At 33.7% G+C, this 22,519-nt stretch overlaps 1 protein-coding gene across 1 annotated transcript in view; it reads left to right on the forward strand.

Annotated features, from left to right (window-relative positions):
* The window catches only part of LOC126004326 (complement factor H-like), a 41,342-nt gene extending 19,104 nt beyond the window's left edge, over window positions 1–22,238 (forward strand). Inside the window, 12 exon segments of the mRNA XM_049770775.1 lie at window positions 2,013–2,195; window positions 4,469–4,645; window positions 7,176–7,355; window positions 8,004–8,186; window positions 8,281–8,460; window positions 10,098–10,274; window positions 11,546–11,734; window positions 12,163–12,354; window positions 15,183–15,359; window positions 16,566–16,742; window positions 18,939–19,177; window positions 22,203–22,238. Of these exon segments, the coding sequence (XP_049626732.1) occupies window positions 2,013–2,195; window positions 4,469–4,645; window positions 7,176–7,355; window positions 8,004–8,186; window positions 8,281–8,460; window positions 10,098–10,274; window positions 11,546–11,734; window positions 12,163–12,354; window positions 15,183–15,359; window positions 16,566–16,742; window positions 18,939–19,177; window positions 22,203–22,238 (2,090 nt within the window).
* The last annotated feature ends 281 nt before the right edge of the window (window positions 22,239–22,519 follow it).

Below are 22,519 nucleotides of genomic sequence, written 5' to 3' on the forward strand. Positions count from 1 at the left end.
TGGGCATCCTGTTCTTCAATCTTCCTTGAAATAAAACTTTCACGTTTTCACAATTGTGTATGATGTTAGCTTGAGTTTGCAAATGATTTCAAGCACATTGAGGAAAGTTTCTTCTATTTGAGAGCTTGTATCATAAATCAGATTTTGATTTTGTCAAATGCTCTCTTTGCATCTATAAATCCTCTGTTCCCTCCTTGTATTGATGTGATAAATTACATTGAGTACCTCAATTTAACCAACCCTGCATTCCCGAAGTAAATCCCACCAAATCGTAGTTTACAATTCTTTAATGTATTCTACAGTTTGGTTAATTTGGTTTTGTAGAGACCTTCATATATATTAACCATGATAAAAATTTTATAAATTTATTTTTTGTACTATTTCTATCTATCTGATTTTGGTGTCAGGTTAGTATTTACCTTACAAAAAGAGCCAGGAATGAGAGTTTAGCAGGTACTCCACTTGTTTTGCATTCAGCCAATCCAGGTTCAAACCTTAGCATCCCATATGGTCCCCAAGCTATGCCAGGAGTAACTCCCAAGTGCAGAGCCAAAAGTAACCCTTCAGAATCACCCAATGTGGACTTCAAATAAAATCAAAACAAACAAATTAAAATAATGTTGAGATGATATTTTGTTTCACTGACTAAAGAAATTTAGAAAGAAAGGAAATTGTATCTGGGCTATTGTACAATGCATTTGTGCAGGGCATTTGCTGATCTGGGTCCAAGGCCCGGCATTTTATTTGGTTGCCTGAGCCCTCCAAGATGAGTTCCTGAGTGCAAAGCTAAGAGTAAACTTTAAGAAGTGCCAGTTGTCAGGAATAGGCCCTAAATACTGGAGAGTGTCAGCCAATAAGAGCAAAACAACAACAATAACAACAGCATCGAGCCAGGAGTAACTCCTGAGCACTTCCGGGTGTGACACCCCCCCAAAAAAAGAAAACAAAATAAATATTAGCATTATTCTTTTTATTTATATAAATATAGTGTTAACATTTTCCTCTCATAACTACTTTACTCATCTCATGAAATTTTAACAGTTTTTCATCCATTTATAAATATCTTGTCTTTTCTTTTGAATCTTTATCTATAGATTCTTGAGTAAGTGAGGTTGAGTTTGGTGAAGAAAAGTAGTGACTAACATAAATGTGCTTTTACTGTTTTAAGAGCTACGTAAGTTGAAGAATCATGATCTTGGCTTTAGGTTTCAAAAGAAAGTGTTGAACTTCATTATATTGGTAGAACAGTATGAATTTATATGGTTTTAAACAAGAATAGCCAAACTATCATTTCTGATACTGAGAGTCAAAAGTTCTAATAGCTGTTGTGGAAGATTCTTTATGATCAGTGCCAGAGTTGATCTGTGAAAGTTGGTAAACTGTGGTCTGCAGTTTCTTAAGAATCAAACTAGACAATCTTTAAAATAAGACTTAAAAAGAATCATTGTGTATAGAACTCTGGGATATTGTAGGGTTCCATGCTCATTGGACAGGCATATTTCTCATAATTATATAAAAGGGAGTACTTTTAGTATGCTTTTCTTCAACATTGTTTGTTTGTTTAGGCTTCTCAAATGGTACACGGGAGGCACGAGGCCTCAATTCAGCAGCAATTCAACGGAAAGGAAAAGACTAGAATATTAAGTGCTTCTCTGGTCCTACCATGTACATGGGACTTCCTGCCCACCATGACAGTGCTCGGAGACATTCAATTCTGCCTGCACACAGAATACCCACAGGACCAAGTGGTGCAACGATGGACCTGGGACCAGTCATATTTGAAACATGCGCCTTAACACCTGTACTCTAGGCCTCAATAACATTTTAATGATATATATTTATCTAATATGTTGAGAAACTGTTTATTTTATCTGACACAGGAAATTGGGGATTAAAATCTCTCCAAGGCGTCTTTACAACTGCTTTTAGAAATATGGTTATATTATTCTATTCTTTATTAAATTGCTTATTGAATACATACTTATGTCTGCCTTATGCTTTCTCCCCTTTAGAAATATGTTCAAAATCAGATATAGAAATTAAGAATGGCTTTTTTTCGGAAAGTAACTATGATTATTCCCTAAATACACAAACACAATATAAGTGCCAACCAGGATATATAACAGAAAATGGTGAAACAACAGGATCAATCACATGTCAGCAGAGTGGATGGTCAGAACAACCAATATGCATTAGTAAGTAATGAATTAAGTTAGTATCCATTATTCTAATCATTACACAAAATCTCACTTTAATTACAGTGCGTTAGCTCTTGGGAGAGGGTGCCTATGTACTTTAATTAAGAAAAAATAAAATATTGTCCTTGTTTCAACTTGTATTTTAAAGTGTAAATAATTGAACTGTAGTTTAATTATGGAAAGAAAATGGTCAGCAGAATGGTCCAGTAGTAAGCTGGACCAAGTGGGCCAAAAGCTAAAGAAAATAAAGAAATTGAATTATATAAACTTTTGAGAGGAAATATGAACAAGTGTGCCTAGAACAATTTGCACAGTGATTAGGGTGTTTTCATTAATCTAGGTCTGAGCCGGATTTGATCCCTGACATCCTATATGGTCCCTCAAGTATTGCAAGGAACAACCCTAACCTCAGAACCAGGAGTGATTTCTGAGCACCACTATACCCAGTGACCCAAAATTCAACCCACCTCCCCCCACAAAAGACAACTTTTTAGCCTTTAAGGTAGATTTGATTCAGGTAAACTATTAGTCCATCTTTCAGTTCAACTAATTTTCATTTTAAAATATAATATGAGGGACTAGAAAGATAAGGCAGCGGGTAGGGTATTGGCCTTGCACATGGCCCATCTAGGATCTATCTCCAGCATTTCATCTGGTCCTTTGAGCACTGACAGTACTCATTTCTGAGTGCAAGGCCAGGAATAAATTCTATTACTGGGTGAACACCAACAACAAAAATAAAACAAAACACAAACAAAAACAAAACTCAGTAATATAAAAATAAAGTAAAATGCAGAATAAGTTAGAAAACATTAAGAAGGAGCCAAAGTAATAGCACAGATGTAGGGCTTTTGCCTTGCACTCTGCCTTCCCAAAAATGGACCTGGGTTCAATCCCTATCATTCATTTTGGTCTCCTGAGCCAGGAGCGATTTCTGAATGCATAGCCAGGAGTAACCCCTGAACGTCACCAGGTTGGGCCAAAAACCAATAAATAAATAAATAAATAAATAAATAAATAAATAAATAAATAAATAAATAAATAAATAAATAAATGAATAAATAAGAAAAAATATTAAGAAGTCTTATGTGTAGTTAATGTAGTCTCAAAAATATTTTTATTTGGGGCCACGCTGTGGCACTAGAGGTAATGAATCTTTCTTGCAAGTGCTAGCCTAGGACCGTCAGTGGTTCGATCCCCGGTGTCCCAGATGACCCACAAGCCAGGAGTGGTTTCTGAGCGCATAGCCAGGAGTAAACCCTGAGGTCAACAGTTGTGCCCCACCAAAAACTACAAAACATATTTTTATTTGAATTTCATGTGCCTTATTGAGTTTGTTTTCGGAGATTAAACCTTTGTTTCTATATTTAATTTTAAATATGAAATTATGATTTAAAATGAGATGATTACTTTATGCATGATCTTTCAGTAACTTAATCTTTATAATTTATATTCTACTTTTAATTTCTATGCTGACTATGAACTTTAACAAAAGGAAAAAAGTAAAAGGTAAATGTTGGCACTAAATCAAACTCTATTTGCACAAAGTCATAATCAGTTCAGGATTTCAACAGACTTTTTATGGAAGTAAAATAGCTCTCATTTATTTTGTTACCTTTTGCTTTATTTTTGTATGTTTTGGCTTATTTGGATGCTTATTTAGTAAACCTCTAATGATATCACTATAGAATATTGTTTTTGAAAATACAATTTTCTTTACATATTACTTCTTAACACTCATTATAAACAATAGAATTATAGTTATTCAACTTTAGAAGCATAACAAAACATTAGTAAATGTCAAGAAAGTAAAATCAGGAACTTTGCTTAAAATTGCAATATAATAAATAAGATTTATAAAATATTTTACCATTTAATTGTATTGCTAGGAATTAATCTTCTTTAATAAATCATCTTTCTATGCATATATGTAATAATGTCTATACTATAATTGGCATCGTATTATACAAATAATTTAGTCAGCTAAAAAATCCACAAATCAATCTTGCCCAATTTATTGGTTATGCAATAAATCTATAAATATAAATTTTAAAATATGTTTAAATTATTAAAAGAGAAATGCAGAGTTTTTCTTCAGAGAAATTGTTGTAGGTAAGTAGTATATCATTGATGATCTATTTTAGTTTTGTATATTTTTTAAATACATACTAAAGAATACCTCTTTTTTGTCCCTTGAAAAAGAATTATACAATTATAAATGATCTCAACATAACATTAGAAATAAATTAACTAATTGTAATATGCATTAGAATCTTGTGATAGGCCAGTATTTGAGAATGCCAGAACACAAAGTAATGGCACACGGTTTAAGCTCAATGACCGGCTGGACTATGAATGCGAACCTGGCTATGAAAACAAAGAAGGAAGGACCATGGGTTCCATCGTATGTGGTCACAATGATTGGTCTGATAAACCTGAATGTTTTGGTAAGTACTGGATTTTCAAGTATTCTTTTTAATAATCAATCAGATGAACTCTTTGATCTAAAGTTATTTATAAAAGAAAGAATTAAAATTAAGGTGTGACCTTTGAGCTTAATGTGAACTAGGAAGAAAGGGTGCTTAGAAATCCAAAGAGAGTAATCTATGTATAACACAATGCATAGAGTCTTTTACCCAGGGATCATATACATTATTTGTTTGTGAGTAAAGTATGATTACTATTGTTATATTAAATGTTGGTATCCAAATTATTGAATATGTAGCGTACATGAATAAAAATTACAGTTCCTTACAATTCTTCATCAGTTTTGCACCTGAGTTTTGTCGTTAGATATCTATCCTTAAGTGTTAAATTTCTAAACTATTTTAAACAGTAATTGTAAGACTAGAGTCTTGCTTGACAGTATAGTGAGAGATAACATGTATTGGCTATTAAACAGGGAACAGATCTTCCAGAGCTAAATTATATTCTCAATATGATATATATAAGAATATAAAATATATTCTCAATAACTGGGAGGGAGATTGTGTCAGGAACAATATTCCGAGGGCCTTGAATGTAGTTGGCCCAGGTATGAACCTCAGCATCTTATTTGGCATGCTTAGCATTCCAGGAGTTATCTTTGAGCACAGAGCAAGAGGTAAACCCTCAGCACAGGCTAATAAGGGCTCAAAATAAAACAAATAATCACATAAATAATTTTTAATAAAATAAAATGAGCTTTCTGAAGTTGTAAAATAATCATGAATTTCAATTGGGAAGTAGGCAAATATAGATCTTGTGAACAGCCAATAAACAAGCTCTTTCTCTCTTTGTTTATTTGTGTTTTGTTTTTGTTTTTTTTTGTGGGATCACACCTTACTGTAAACAAGGCTTACTTCTAGTTCTGCATTCTGGGATCACTTTTAGGAGTGCTCAGAGTACCAATGCTCTCAAAATTAAACCAAACTAGAATACATTAAGCTACATTAAGATCAGTGATTTTCCTGGCTGAAACAAAAGCACGGGAGTAGGGTGTTTGCCTTGGACACAGCAGATCCAGGATAGATGGTGGTTAGAATCCCAGCTTCCCAAATGGTTACCCAAGCCAGGAGTGATTTTGGAGCGTATAGTCAAAAATAACCCTTGATCATCACCAGATGTGGCCCCCAAAGTAAAAAACAAATAAACAAACAAACAAAGATTTATAACTTCTGTACAAACTCTCTGGCACCCACAACAAAGCTCTTTTGGTTGTTGTTATGTCCATATTTTTCTGAAAACATAACACAGGAATTTTTTAAACTGAATATAACAGATCTAGAAATGCACATAATCAAGGAATCAGACAAGTAGAAAATAATTGTGTTGTAGAATATTGGAATAAGAGCAGAATCTCAGTAGATCTCATGCAATTCTGATACAACTGAATTATAAGACATTTAACAGAAACAAAACATATTTGAGTTTTTTGCAGTATTGTGTATTAGATTTCAAAAAACCTTACATCTAATTTAACTAAGAGCTTTTTTTTAAGTTTATATCTGATTTTATGTTAGTGGGCTTGATAAGTGACTTAAAACTGGTATGTTTTATATGTTTCCTATCCAATGTGACTCTAGGCCTGACCGTATGAGGCTTTTGGCTAAGATTAACAGCTAACTCTCTGTCCCCTCAGTCCAATTCTAAGCTTTATATATTAATTATCAAGATAGGAGTAATGCAAATAAAATAGCTTTTTTTTTGAGCCATATGCAGTGGTGCTCAGGAGTTACAATTCTGGCATTGTGCTTCAGAGTTAGACCCTATGACTTCATAGACATTGTAATGCTTGTGCTAAAACCTAGTCCTCTTACATACATCTAATATTTGAATTTTGAGCTAGCATATCTCTTGGAAGCTCCAAATGCATTTTTATGTTTTGCAAAAATTTAGATTTTATTTTATTTTTTGTTTTTGGGTCACACCTGGTGAAATTCAGGGATTACTCCTGGGTATGTGTTCAGAAATCACTCCTGGCTTAGGGGACAATATGGGATGCTGGGGATTGAATCTAGGTTTGTCCTGAGTCAGCTAAGTGCAAGGCAAGCACCCTACCACTATCTCTCTGGCCCCAATAATTTAGATTTTAATATCACAGGTTTGTGGCTCTTTACTTCTTCTTGAGAATAACTTTCCTGATGCCCTATATAAACAAAAGACAAAACACAGATGTATATTATATATGTATATTCAGAATATCTACTATTAAATATGTATATTCAGAATACCTACTGTTCAGGACTTTTATTATAAAAACAAGTAAGTTGATTTTGCAAATAAATTTTAGAGTATATTTTTCATATTCATATTATTTACTCTTTGGTAAATGTATCTGAGACTCCAATATAAAATTACAGGCTATTTTAAGAATCATTACTTAATATTTCCAAGGAAAATAACTTGTTGAATTTATAAACCTCATTCTCACAGAACACATGCAATGTACTTTGAAAATTACTATATAACCATATCAAATTATTTACTTTCCTACAGAAAGAGAATGCCTTGTTCCTGAATTGAATGATATGTACATAACCGCTGATTCCAGAAAACTAAAATATAAAATTGGAGAGGTGTTGAAATTCACCTGTAAAAATAAACGTGTGAGAGTTGGACCAGATTCGAGTCAGTGCTACCACTTTGGATGGTCCCCTAATAATCTAGCATGTAGAGGTAATTGTTTATCTCACAATTTTTGAATGAAGAAGTCAGATTTTCGGTATCAGCATTTTTCCTCTCATCTTTCTGTTACTTCCAGTGTGTCTCTGATCAAATGCATTAAAAGAGTTATGTCCTTGACAAAGTATATATGATTGTGTCAATGGCATTTCACCTATGACATATCATTGACTTCAACTCAAATTTTATGAGCATTTGAGTATATCTAAACAAACTTCTAGACGGCTGTAATTCATTCATTTGTATGGCTTGAATAAAGTTCAAATATACTGATAAAATTAATGATGGTATTTTTTAAACATTTTGGTGAAGTATTTTAATTATGTATGAATATTGAATTTTTTAAACAATTTAATAATTTAATGTCTTATAAAATATAAACATTAAAGCATCCGCATAACATTTAGGCTACTCAAGAAAATTTATGGGCTTTAACATAGTTCAGTAAATAAGTTCAATATACCAGGACTGACAAACATGAATCTGCTCTAACAGAATCTGCTTTGAACAGTTTAAGAATGCTATAGCAGGTGTTATAACAACAAAGGTGTTGGAAAAAAAATAGCCATTTTTGGATTTTTCAGTTACTAACATTTTTTGTGATTGTACATATTAACCATTTATTACACATATCTACTGTAGAATACGTAAAATCGTGTGGTTCACCCCCTCAACTTATCCATGGAAAAACTAAGGAAATGCAGAAAGAGAACTATGAACATGGTGAAGTGGTGGAATACATGTGTGATTCTCGGTTTCTGATGAAGGGTGCTAGTAAAATTCAGTGTGTTGATGGAGAATGGACAGATTTGCCTAAATGCATTGGTAATGTCTAAGTATTATCAAAATACGTCTTTTGTTTATATTCATATAAACATAATTTATATTCTAAGAGAAACATACTTTAATTTTTTTATAGTGGAGGACCGAACATGTGAAAATATACCTGAACTTGATCATGGCTTTTCTGAACCTTCTATTCCTCCTATTTATCATGGAGATTCAGTAAAGTTCAGTTGCACAGAAGGATTTACAATGATTGGACAGAGATCAGTTACATGCCTCCGTGGAATGTGGACCCAACTTCCTAAATGCATTGGTACAAGTCTATCTTCAATTTTTTGCTATTAAAACTTGGTCTTTTCTTTTGAAAACCTATTTTTTCAAAATAGTATACAGTTTTAAAAATATGAAGTCTTGGGGTCAGAGCAGTGGCACAAACTTTAGGCATCTGCCTTGCACGTGCTAACCTAGAATGGACTGTGGTTTGATCCTCCCGGCATCCTATATGGTCCCCAAGCCAGGCAATATTTCTGAGTGCAAAACTAGGGGTATCCCCTCAGCGTCATCAGGTGTGGCCCCCCAAAATAAGAAAATATGAAGGCTTTCTTTGGGGTTACTCCTGGCTATGTGCTCAGAAATCGCTCCAGGCTTGGGGGACCATACGGGATGTCAAGGATCAAATCATGGTCCATGCTAGGCGGATACCTTATCGTTTGTATACTGCTCGGTCCAGAAAATATGAAGTCTTAAATGACAATGAAGCCAAACATCAATCGCACTCTAATGAATTGTCAAAGGAAAATATGAATGAAAATTATTCTATGAATCTTTAATCCCTGAAAAAAATTATTTACAAATATCAAGCTATATTTTACTAATTGATATTCATATGATGAAAATGCTTGTACTCATAGACAGAAGAATGTAACATTTTTTGTATAGTATCCTTCAGGCCCAGGAACAAGAAACATTAGAGTCATACTTCCTTGCTCGACTCTTCTAGAAGTCTTATCTCTCTCAACAATGATAGTTATAATTTCCCTCTATTTCAGATCCAACAGAACAGAAGTGAATATGAAGGAGCGTGGGTTGGTAGAAAGTCTTCACAGACAGCAATACAATTTTCTCATAGGACACTGGCAAGTTTTTCAGGAAAACTATCTGGTTATGCTCTCTGCTCCATAGGGGAAGCTTCTGAACCTTTAGATCACCAAATCTTTGATGATCAACTAGGAAAATTTTGAGAATTCTCTTCCACTTTCCCTTAAATAACTTGTTTCTAAGAGTTTAATGGGGTCTATATTTAAGGAAAGGGATGAGTCTCCAATTTACACACCAGCATTAGAATTCACAAATTATTTTAAGTACATTGTAGAACTTTAGCCCATATTCCATTATAGAAGGGATTCGTAATGTGTTGTTCATTCATGTATTCCCAGCACAGAACTACTGGTTAACCTATGGGAAAAATTAGATAGAAAAAATCAGAGACAAAAAATTTAAAAAATAAATAGTTTTTTTTAATTAATCCATAAAGTTTTCAGAGATAATTGTTTTTATTTAAATGCTTACAGGTTATAGATTTAAAATTTATATGATTTTTGAAATTCTAAATAATGAATTAAATGAATATGAACATTTGCACAGATGTCAAATTTGGGAATATCTTTAGTCATGTGATTACCTTTAACTCGAAAGATCATCCCTGAAAGCTTCTCGTGTTCTAATCCCAAAGTGCAACATGTTTCCATGATGGATACTTTCTCTGAAATGCCCGAGGTTGGACACACAATACATAGACATATCATCGTCCATCTCATACAATATGATTAGGAAAAATTGTGTTGGTAGAATTTTCAGGCATAAATTATCATATTATTATACTATAACTTTTTGACTCTTTAGTAAGTTTTTAGTTCTTATCTTTTCAATGTAATATTTTCATTTTTATAGCAACACATTTGCTTCGGAAATGTACACCAGCGAGATTATTTGCAACTAATCCAAACTTATTAACTAAAAATGAATTTAATCATAATGAAACTGTAAGTTATGTATGTAAAAGAACATCAGAAACAAAGTACTCAACTTGCATAAATGGACAATGGGATCCTAAAATAAATTGCAATGGTGAGCTTTTTTGTGTTAAATCTTAAATATTTAATTTACTCTCTCCTGATTATGAAAGTGTTTATTTGTGCTGCTTTTAAAAATTAGTTACTAATTATACACAATTTCAAATGTTATAAATTAGAAATTTATTAATATAATTGATAAATATTAGTCATATTAGGTTATATAGAATATATAGAAAATTATTAATATAATTGATAATATTAGTCATATTAGGTTATAAGTTAGAGATATCGATTATTTAATAAACAATTTACAAAATAGGCAATTTATACCATTGTTTTTCTTTGTTTTTTTACAGGAATCATTTAATATTCATTGCAGGGCTGTATTTGATGTAGTAAATGTCTTGTACTTTGTTTTACTAAGAACATTTTTATCCCCTCAAATTTGAATGGTAGCCTTGCTGGCAGAACTTCCTCAGTTAGAGATTTTACCCTACTCTGTTTCAAATATATCATCCCATTGTCTTCTTGCTCATAGGGTTTCATTAGAAAGATCTGCTGTGAAAAGATGTTCTTTCTTGTGTTTTAGATGTCTCTTCTCTTGATTCTTTAAGTAATCTATGCCTTTGTTCCTTTCCAATTTGAATAGAGTACATTTTTATGTGTGTCTATGTGAAATTGCTTTGTTTAGTACTCTTTGGGCCTCTCGAATCTAGGCACAGGAATTCTCTCAGTGATTGTGAAAGTATTCAGCTACCATCTCTTCAAATAGCCTTTTGCCCCTTCTATCATTTTCTTCTCCTTCCAAAATTCTTATGAATCAAAGATTATTCCTTTTGATGGATCCATCAAATATTTTACATTTTCTTACATGTTTTAAGTTCTTTTCTTTTTCCTCTTCTTCTGCAATGCTTGCTTGTATTTTGTCCTTAAAACAAATGCATTCTTCATTCTGAATTCTGTTGCTGTTTTTCATTGCTGTCTCCTAGATTTTTTCCAATTCTATTTCAATGTATCCTCAAATATTTTGCATCAGTTATTCTTTGAGTTGATAAAATTTTCCTTCCATTTTCTCAGTTATAGTGAACATTATTTCTCTGAGTTCCTCGTTTTTTTCAAAACCTTGGTTGGTAATTATTGAGCTCCTAACTAAGATCTATATCCAGCCAGGGTATGCCCACCCAGTGCTATTAACTAATAAAGCTGAGTATATTGTCATGCAATTATTTATGATAATTTATTATTGAGCTTTGTATTTCTTCAATTATCATTTCAACTTCTTGACTGGTTTTTAATCAAGATATATAATTTTAATATTTTTAGAAAAACAAGTACAACTATGCCCACCTCCACCTCAGATTCCCAATACTCAACCTATGACAACCACAGTAAATTATCAGGATGGAGAAAAAATATCAATTCTCTGCCAAGAGAATTATCTCATCCAGGACTCCGAATCAGAAGAAATCGAGTGCAAAAATGGAATTTGGCAGTCAATACCACACTGTGTGGGTCAGTACAGCATAGCTTGTTTATAACATTAATTCTAAAATTGTTGTTTTACTTAAATGAAAAAGGTAAAAACATTTATATTCATTTACTTTATCTCAAAATAAAAAATTGCTGTATCAAGCAAATAAATAAAAAATTCTGCTTGTGGTGTGAAACAAGTAGAGAAGAATGGAAGCTGTTACTTATGTAAAATTACTACAAATTCTATTCATGAATATTTTACTCAAAAGAAATAGGACACATGAGGGAGCATAGTGAAGATAAGTGTAAAATCTATTTTAAAAAATAACCATTCAGGCTTCATTTTTTTCAACCTCTCAATAATTTAATTGGTTCACATTTTTCTTATTCCATGTCCCAGAACTTGATATATTTTTATTTTGACTATATATTTTTATTTGAACTTTTCATCTCTATTCTTCCTCTAGAAAAACTTCCATGTTCCCAGCCACCTTCTATTGAAAATGGAAACATTATGTCATCCAACTCTTCACTTACGCCCAACATGTACCCGCATGGCACCAAATTAAGTTACACTTGTCAAGCTGGCTTCAAAATACTGGAAGAAGATTGGGTAACATGCACTATGGGCAAATGGAGTTCTCCACCTCAGTGTGTAGGTGAGCTTAGCTCATACACTACATTTTACTTCCAATATAATTTGTTAAGTATCATAATCATCAAAATATTATGATGGGATCATTCAGATTTATACATTTATAAAACCTTCTATATATTTATATGTTATTTATGCTTTCTACAAAAAACTTTTATATAGTACAATAAATACTATTATTGACATAATAATATTACATTATTACATAATGATACATTATTGACATAATACATTGCATTAGCTCATTGAAAATATTGTAATTCTGTCTTTTTGGGGAGGATATTATAACTCACTGTAGAGTGAAATGGAGCTTACCTATAGGTGTGCCTATCATGTTCCTGTGTATAAGCATAGATAAGATTTCAATGCACAATTTTGCATGCTATGTACTAATCAAGGGATTTGTACAGCAAGAAGAAATCACTCTCCTAAACATATATGCACCGAATGAGGGACCAGCAAAGTATTTAATACAATTGTTGACAAATCTGAAGAAGGATATCAATAATAACATAATAATTGTGGGAGACCTCAACACAGGCTTGTCAACACATGATAGGTCAACCAAATGGAAATCCAACAAAAATATACTAGACCTGAAAAGAGAAATGGAAGAAAGAGGCCTAGTAGATATATATAGGGCACTCCATCCTCAGAAACCTGGATACACATTCTTTTCCAATGTACATGGATCATTCTCCAGGATAGATCACGTGCTGGCACATAAAACATACCTCCATAAAATAAAAAAGATAGACATTTTGCAGGCTACCTTTGCTGACCACAAGGTTCTGAAGTTAGATGTGAACTGCAAAGGGACACAGAAGAAAAAATTTAACATCTGGAAGTTAAACAGCCTCATACTGAATAACCAGTGGGTCCGAGATGAAATCAAGGAGAAAATCAAAAGGTTCCTGGAAACAAATGACAATAAAGATACAAACTATCAGAACTTATGGGACACAGCAAAAGCAGTACTGAGAGGAAAATTTATAGCTTTGCAAGCACACATCAGGAAGGAAGAAGGAGCTTACCTGAGTAGCTTAATGACACAGCTAATAGAACTAGAAAGTGCTCAACAAAAGGACCCAAAAATATGGAGACAGAAGGAAATAACAAAGCTGAGAGCAGAAATCAATGAAGTGGAAACCCACAAAACAATTCGAAAGATCAACAAAAGCAGAAGTTGGTTCTTTGAAAAAATAAACAAGATTGATAGACCATTGGCAAAACTCACAAAGCAAAAAAGAGAGAGAAACTTGATAACGCGTATTAGAAATGAAAAGGGGGAGATCACTACAGATACTGCAGAGATTTAAAGGGTATTCAGAGAATACTTTGAGAAACTCTATGCCACTAAATATGAGAACCTGGAAGAAATGGATAAATTTCAGAACTCATATAACCTTCCACGGTTGAATAAAGAAGAGGTAGCATATCTAAATACCCCCATCACTATTGAGGAAATTAAAACTGTAATAAAAAATTTGCCCAAAAACAAAAGCCCAGGCCCTGATGGATTCACGAATGAATTCTTTCAAACCTTTCAAGAGGAACTACTACCAATCCTGGCCAGGCTCTTTTATGAAATCGAAAAAACAGGAACACTTCCAAATAGCTTTTATGAAGCCAACATCACCTTAATACCAAAGCCTGATAGAGATGCTGCCAAAAAAGAAAATTACAGACCAATATCCCTGATGAACACAGATGCAAAGATCCTCAACAAAATCCTGGTGAACAGGATCCAGTGCCTCATCAAGAAGATCATTCACTTTGATCAAGTAGGTTTCATCCCAGGAATGCAAGGCTGGTTTAACATCCGTAAATCTATCAATATAATACACAACATAAACAACAAAAAAAAATAAAAATCACATGGTCATATCAATAGACGCAGAAAAAGCATTTGATAAGATTCAACACCCATTCTTGATGAAAACTCTCAGCAAGATAGGAATAAAAGGAACCTTTCTCAATATAGTCAAAGCCATCTACCAGAAGCCAGTGGCAAATATTATCCTCAATGGAGAAAAACTAAAATACTTCCCTTTAAATTCTGGTATAAGACAAGGCTGTCCTCTCTCACCACTCCTATTCAACATAGTACTGGATGTACTTGCTATAGCGATTAGGCAAGAAAACGATATCAAGGGAATCCAGATAGAAAAGGAAGAAGTCAAGCTATCACTGTTTGCAGATGACATGATACTCTACTTAGAAAACCCTAAAGACTCTACCAAAAAGCTTCTAGAAATAATAAATTCATATAGCAAAGTGGCAGGCTACAAAATTAACACACAAAAATCAATGGCCTTTTTATACTCTAATAATGATAGTGAAGAAATGGACATTAAGAGAACAATCCCATTCACATTAGTTCCACACAAACTCAAATATCTTGGAGTCAACCTGACTAAAGATGTGAAGGATCTATACAATTTCGCATGCTGTTGTGCTTTCTTTGCCTGGTTTATTATTGTTTTTCTTTTTTGTCCCAATTCCCACACTACAGAATACATTTTGTAAAATGGTTTATTCTCCCTGTGTTTCTTTTTATTATTAATGATTGGCTAGAAAAGACATTGGTGTTTATCTCATGAATATATACACACGTATATATTCTTGTTCATGTTCTTGTTCATAATGACAACTGATCATCTATCACAAGGCTATTTTTAGGGCATATATGCACACCTCAGTGATGTCCTCATAGGTCCCGCATTGTGCTTTAGAGCCATATAAAATTGTCCAGTGTAAAGCAACATTTTAAATTTTATTAGCTTTAAAGAAAATTAAATTACAAAGTAAGACTTTTTTCATAATTTTCAGGACTTCCTTGTGAATTACCACCTGTGATTCCTCATGGTGTAATTCAGTCCCAGAAGTTTAATGGTTACCAGTATGGAGAAGAAGCCATATACAGATGTGATGACGGTTATGGAATTGAAGGACCTGCAACTGCAAAATGTTTAGGGGAAAAATGGTCCAGTCCACCAGAATGCATAAGTGAAGTATATTTTTCTATTTTAAGGCTAACAAATATCTACAATTCAGAACATGAATTATATAAACATGTTAATCTGAGCAGTGGTTCTTCAATTTACAAATGTTTCTATATAAAGTTCTGGAATAAGTTAGAAGTAATTTTCTCAGTAATCAAATGATAACATGAGTCAAATTATTTCATCTTCACATCATGGCTATACTTAAAATGTTCACTCTCTAAAATTCATTTTCTCACTCCACATAATTTTTCTATTTTTCCTTCAATAAGCTAAGCAATCTCATTAGTATAAATTTTTCCATTATTTCTTTAGAAATAAATATCCTTTTAAGATATCTGACCTTACTAAAGGTAACAGACTTTAACAAATTTAATAGATATATAGGAATTATATATGTACATGTTACTGTATAAATGTTAATGTAGCTTTAGGGGGTGATAATGCACCTCTGTAACTGACAATGGACTGGGATCTGCCCCCCTGTAACTGTCAAGTGACTAGGTATAAAAGCAGGATCCGGAAAATGGGGTTTCTAGAGGGGGGTTCAGAAAGGTGGAGATCCTGCAGGCTGGGGTGTTCCTGGGGAACCCTAGCCCCCTGACTGGGCCTAATATGCAGCATAAGCAGCATTAGCCAGATGCACCTTGCTCTGCTTTCCTCTCTTTCCTCACTAAATGTAGCACTTTGGCCTGAGTGCCAGGCCTCCTCCTTGCCAGTTCTCTTGTTATGATCTCTCTTACTGTCACTCTCCCTCACTCTCTCACATTTTCTCTCTCACATTTTCTCTCTCACATTTTCTCTCTCTCTCTCTCTCTCTCTCTCTCTCTCTCTCTCGATCTCATTCTCTTTCTTTCTCATTCCCTCTTCCGCTTCCCCAGGTCTGCTTACATTTTTTTTCCTGCATGCACACATATGTAATATTGATATAGTGGGTATATTAGTATTTAAAAGTAAGATGTATGACCTCAAGGAATACATGTAGCAATCTATATTTAGGTTTTCAATATGACTTTATCCGTGTTTTACTTTGGATGATCATAGAAACAATCATTTGGTGAGATTGTCAGTTTGCAGCAATTATTCAAGTTATAAAACAAATACACTACACATTTTGTTATGCATTTATTATTAAAGAATGCAACTATTGGATACTGTGCATCATTTTATGAACAGATTTAATAAATAGTATTTATTCTCTTTCTTTCAGAAACAGATTGCTTAAGCATACCAAAATTCAATAATTCCATACTCATAGGCCCAAAGAAGAGTTTATATAAGTCAGGAGAACAAGTGACTTTTAGATGTGCAGATAATTACCATCTAGATGGATCCAGTTTTACTCAGTGTATTAAGAGCAAATGGATAGGAGGGCCAATATGCAGAGGTAATTCAGTGTAATTTTTAATTAAGTTAAAATTTGATTAAATTATCTTATTATTAACTTGTTAATTTATTAAATTAAGTTTTTAATACTATTTTAATATAAAATATATTTCCTTTTTTAAATGATCAAGGTTTATATCTTAATATAGTAGGATGGGATTGTGTATTCAATGGTTAATTATAGATTATTAATTCTCACTTTAGTTCATGGATAGTAATATCATCATGTTTGGCTAAATCAGATCCATAGAACCAAAACTCTGGATATGTGACCTTCAGACCAATGTAACTTCCACAGGGAATCTCTGTGCATATTGGTTTAGAAATCATAATATTGCCTCATCATATCTGTATTTCAAGACACCTTGAATATTCTAAATAAAATTCTCCTTAATTATTATAGTACTTTTAATCTCATTTTTAGGGTGTGTTGTATAAGAAATACATCAAGTTTTCTGTTATGACACCAAGAAAAAATTTTGAACCCTTTATTAATCATCTTTTTTGTTTGTTTGTTTTTGTTTTTGGGTCACGTCCAGACATGCTCAGGTTACTCCTGACTCTATGCTCAGAAGTCGCTCCTGGCAGGCTCAGGGGACCATATGGGATGCCGGGATTTGAACCACCCACTTTCTGCATGCAAGGCAAATGCCTTACTTCCATGCTATCTTCTGGCCCCATTTATTAACTATTAATTAATTATTTATTATTTATTAGTAGTCCTATTCCTTCAAGTATGGTTTTGCTAATATCTTAAATGTTGATGGAGTCCCTAAAGCGTGTGCTTAAAAGTACTGTCCATAAGTAGATTATTACAAACAAAATGACATCAATGACAAAATAACATATTAATACTCTGAATTGGTTATTGACTCATTTTTTATCTAGTTACTACATGAATTTTCCTAAATAAAAGAGAAAAATACAGAAAAATTCTTATGTTTTACTTTCCTAAAAATGTGCATGAACACTGAATGGAGGGTAGAAGAGCAATTCAATACAGAGGCCTGAGAAACAGTTCTTAGATATGAAGATGCACAAAGGAGGTGCATATGACAACTGACCTACACTTGGAATTGGGATCATGCTCTGAGTGACCATTGAAAAAAGCCAAAAGTAATATCCAGGAACTTGAGTGTGGTCCTAACTCCAAAATATTAAAAATTTGACAGGGGCTCTAACAATAAGACAGTGGATAGGGCATTTGCCTTCCTTGTGGCCGACCTGGGTTCAATACCTCCAGCATCTCATATGGTCCCCAGGCTTGTCAGGTGCAGAGTCAAGAGTAACCCCAGAGCCTGCTGAGTGTAGCCCCTCAATAAATAAAATTAATTTTTGAAAAGATAAGATAAAAGTAAAGTATTTTTAAGGAGAATAGAATCAAAAATTCTGTTCAATTTTTCATTGCTTTTGGTTTGGAGGGCCACACCATTTGATACTCGGGGTTACTCCTAGATCTGCAGTAAGGAATTGCTCCTGGTGGTGCTCAAAGGACTATATGGAGTACCAGGAATCAATCCTGCTCAGACACTGAAAGGCAATCTCCTTACCTGCTGTATTATGACAGGCCACGAGAACCCAGAATTTTATATACTACTTAAAAAAGATTGCTTTAACTTCCATTCCTTGAATTTGCTTGAATAGTTCTTAAAATGGCAGCTCTTTGATGACCGTTGAACTACAGAATTTACTTATTTGTTTGTTTGTTTGTAATTGACTATGCTTGTGGCTATTCTTGGCTCTGTATTCAGGGGGTAACTCTTGCTGGGGCTGAGGGAAACATATAGGGTGCAAGGGACCAAATAGAGGTGTGCTGCATGCAAAGCAAGCATCTTACCTACTGTACTATCACTAAAGTCTCACAGAATTTATTTTATGAGTTATTCTTCTCTAGCCTCTGAACTGTGCATTTCAATCTCTCTTAAGGAGGGGAATATGGGATGCATGCTGGGAACAGGGGTGGAGGAAGGACAACAGAGGTGGTGGGAATGGCCCTGATTCATTGTCACTATGTATCTTAAATATTACTGTGAAAGATTTCTAATCTATTTTGATCAAAATAAAAATTAAAACAATAACAACAACAACAAACTTCTTTTAGTGCAAAAAAATAATAAAATAGAGTTCAAGTTTCATTTGTTGATTTCCTATGTAAAACTAGTCATTACATTGGAAGAACACTTTGCTTTCCATATAGATATTTCCTGTGGCTCTCCACCTGTAGTCGAAAATGCTAAAATAATGAACCAGCTGACAAGGTATCCACCTGGTGAGCGAGTGCGTTATGAATGTAAAAAGCCTTTCGTGGTCTATGGAGACTCAGAAGTGCAGTGTTTAAATGGAAACTGGACAGATCCACCTCAGTGCAAAGATAGAGTATATCACTTCCCCTGTACTACTCTATCTACATTTTTTATACCAGGAAAATATGTTAGGGTAATATAAGAAATATATGCACATATGTACATGGAGTGAGTATGTGTACATAAGTACATGGTGTGGAATAATGTAAAATAGTTTTAAAAATAATTTTACTTAAAATGATTGTTTTGTGAACTTAGTATGGTATTTATTGATAAAGGATGTGATTTTTGTAGAAAAATTTACTCCCTGAATTAAGCTCTAAGGTATTTATATAATAAGCAAAAATATTGTTAAAAATACTTAAGTTCCAGTCTAGGGAAAGAGTACAGGGAATTTGACTTGGGTATCCCATATTGTTTCCTGAGTGTGTGAGGAGTGAACCCAGAAGTAGGAGTAAGCCCTGCACAAGACTGGGTGTAGCCCCAAACAAAAAATAAATTCATAATAAAATTTAAAAATACTTAAGTACATTAAAACCTAAAAATCTCACATTAAGACACAAACTAAGCATATAGATTCATTAGAGAATGGTAATTAATTTAGGATTCTAGATTATAGACTACAGCTAATAGATACAGTTAAGGTCATGTTAACATGAAATAAATAGTAAATTTTTATAAAATTGTGAGGTTTAAGCCATGGAGAACTTCAAAATTCAGAAAATAAAAGGAATTACAATATGAACCAGTTGAAATTTCTGAAGGTAAATTCTCTTGGTTATATGTTTCCCAGACTTTTATTTGAAACCCCCTGTGTTTTCATGCTTGAAGAATGTCTCATATAACATTGATGAATCTTTTCTTTTTGTGTCCCTTGACATTTTAGCCTATTTCTGTCTATCTGAGAACATTTATAATTCAAGTATTTATTGCTATTAACGCCTGGATCCATTATTCTAAAGTTTGCTTCATTCTATTTCCTGTTTATTCTCTTCTCTGTGTCTTAAACACTTCTTTTTGACTTTACTGTCGGGTTGAGGGGCCATGGCACATTGATGGTGAAGCTGTGGCAAAGGTACATATCTCAGCCACAAAACCAATAACACTTTAACTGTGAGATCCGCTATAATAATTAAATTTCAAACTGTGCATGTATATATCAGGCTGGTGGGTAGAAAAGAACCAGGGGACACTGGTGGTGGGATTATTATTATATTCCTGGAATCTTCTACAAGTAAGTTTATAAATCAGTGTATCTCAATAAAACAGCTTGAAAAATTAAATAAAAATAATTTTTGAGAGAATCTATCTGTAGTGCAGTATATTTTGATAAGACCAAGACACCTCATCTTAGCATTGTCTCTGCAAAAATTGAACTATTCCTTGTTTGCGTGAAAATTTCTAGACTGGATTAATTCGTGAATGTGTGAACTCTTGGATTAATGTCTGAAAACTTTGCATTCAAAACTTTTGCTATTCATCATTAAAGTCTACTTTTCAGTTTAAGTATGTGGGTTGATTCTTTGCTGATATCTTTTTTTTTCTTTTTTTTTATTTAAACAAATTTATTACATACATGATTGTGTTTGGGTTTCAGTCATGTAAAGAACACCACCCATCACCAATGCAACATTCCCATCAGCAATGTCGCAAATCTCCCACGTCCCAACCCAATCCCCGCCTGTACTCTAGACAGGTTTTCTATTTCCCTTGTACATTCTCATTATCATTATTAGGATAGTTCAAAACGTAGTATTTCTTACCTAAACTCATCCGTTTGTGGTGAGCTTCATAAGGTGAGCTCTAACCCAGCTCTTTTTTCTTTGGTGTCTGAAAGTTGTTATTGCAAGAATGTCTTTCATTTTTCTTAAAACCCATAGATGTGTGAGACCATTCTGCGTGTCTCTCTCTCTCTCTCTCTCTCTCTCTCTCTCTCTCTCTCTCTCTCTCTCTCTCTCTCTCTCTCTGACTTATTTCACTCAGCATAATAGATTCCATGTACATCCGTGTATAGGAAAATATTTTGACCTTGCTCTTTTACCTGCTTGCCACTTAACTCATGCGTTCCTTCCATGTCTCGCCACTGTACAAAGATTTGCTCCTGTCCCACAATCTAATTGCTCCCAGAGTAATGCAGTGTGAGGTCTACACCTGGATCCCTGAAAACTTGCTTGAATCAGTAGCCCTGTTATCTCCCACTTAGGCTTTGCAGCATGCGTGTCAAGCTGCAATACCTTTGCTCTTTATTCCTTTGACTTGGCTTTGTTGTAAGGTCACGTGTGTGCAATATATGTGCTGTGTTCCTATAGTCCACACAGACACAGATGAGGGGTTGACCAGGAAGATACCCAGTTAGTGGTTTTATTTTTTTATTTTATTTTTTATTTTATTTATGTTTTTCACTCTAACCATTCGCATTATCTCTTTGACTACTTCTTCGGTAAGTAAAATCTTAGACTTAGTAGAAAATGTTGTCACTTTCCTTTCCACTACTTTCACTATAATAGTTTTTTTTTTGGGGGGGGGGGGCTTTGGATCACCCTCGGCAGCTCTCAGGGGTTACTCTAGGCTCTGCACTCAGAAATCACTCCTGGCAGGCTTGGGGACCATATGGGATGCTGGGATTCGAACCAATGTCCTTCTGCATGCAAGGCAAATGCCCTGCCTCCATGCTATCTCTTTGGCCCCTATGATAGGTATTTTTTATAAAAAACGTTTTTCTGTTATCTTGGGACCACACCTAGTAGTGCTTAGGGATCACTTCTAGAAGATTTGGGGGACCATATGGAGTGCTGTTGATTGAATCTGGGTCGGCTACTTGCAAAGCAAATGCCTTACTTGCTGTAATATCGCTCTGGCCCCATTTTAAAAAAATAAACATTATTAGCGTTAGAATAGTTAAGGTAAACATATAAATTTGTTAATGTTCTGTCTGCTTTAACTCGGGTTAAAAGGAAAGGCTTTTTATTGTGGCTCTTAGTTTATGAAATGAAAGCGGTCAATGAATAATTTCTACTATGTGAAATTGTGTTTTGTTACTATATGTCACATTTTAACGTATCTAATTTGATCTTTTTAACCACTTCAACTTACTTGATGAAAATTAATGTCAATTTAAAAGATTATAGTTTCGATAAATTAAATGTTATTTTTTTCAGATTCAACTGGAAAATGCGGTACCCCTCCACCAATAGCCAATGGAGACATCACTTCATTTCCATTACAAGAATATGCTCCTGAATCAGAAATTGAGTACAAATGTCAAAATCTCTATAAACTTGAGGGAGCTGAAATCATAAGATGCCATAATGGGCAGTGGTCACAACCACCAAAATGCTTAAGTAAGTATTTAAATATTCTCAAGGATTTAAGACAATATATGTAATCTATATGATAGTTTGATGTTTAGAATAAAATGCTCTTGGGTTCACATTTTATTGCATGGTTAACAACAGAACTTTAATACATGAGTGAC

The sequence above is a fragment of the Suncus etruscus genome, chromosome 3 (genome assembly GCF_024139225.1).
Source record: "Suncus etruscus isolate mSunEtr1 chromosome 3, mSunEtr1.pri.cur, whole genome shotgun sequence".
NCBI classification, from domain to species: domain Eukaryota; kingdom Metazoa; phylum Chordata; class Mammalia; order Eulipotyphla; family Soricidae; genus Suncus; species Suncus etruscus.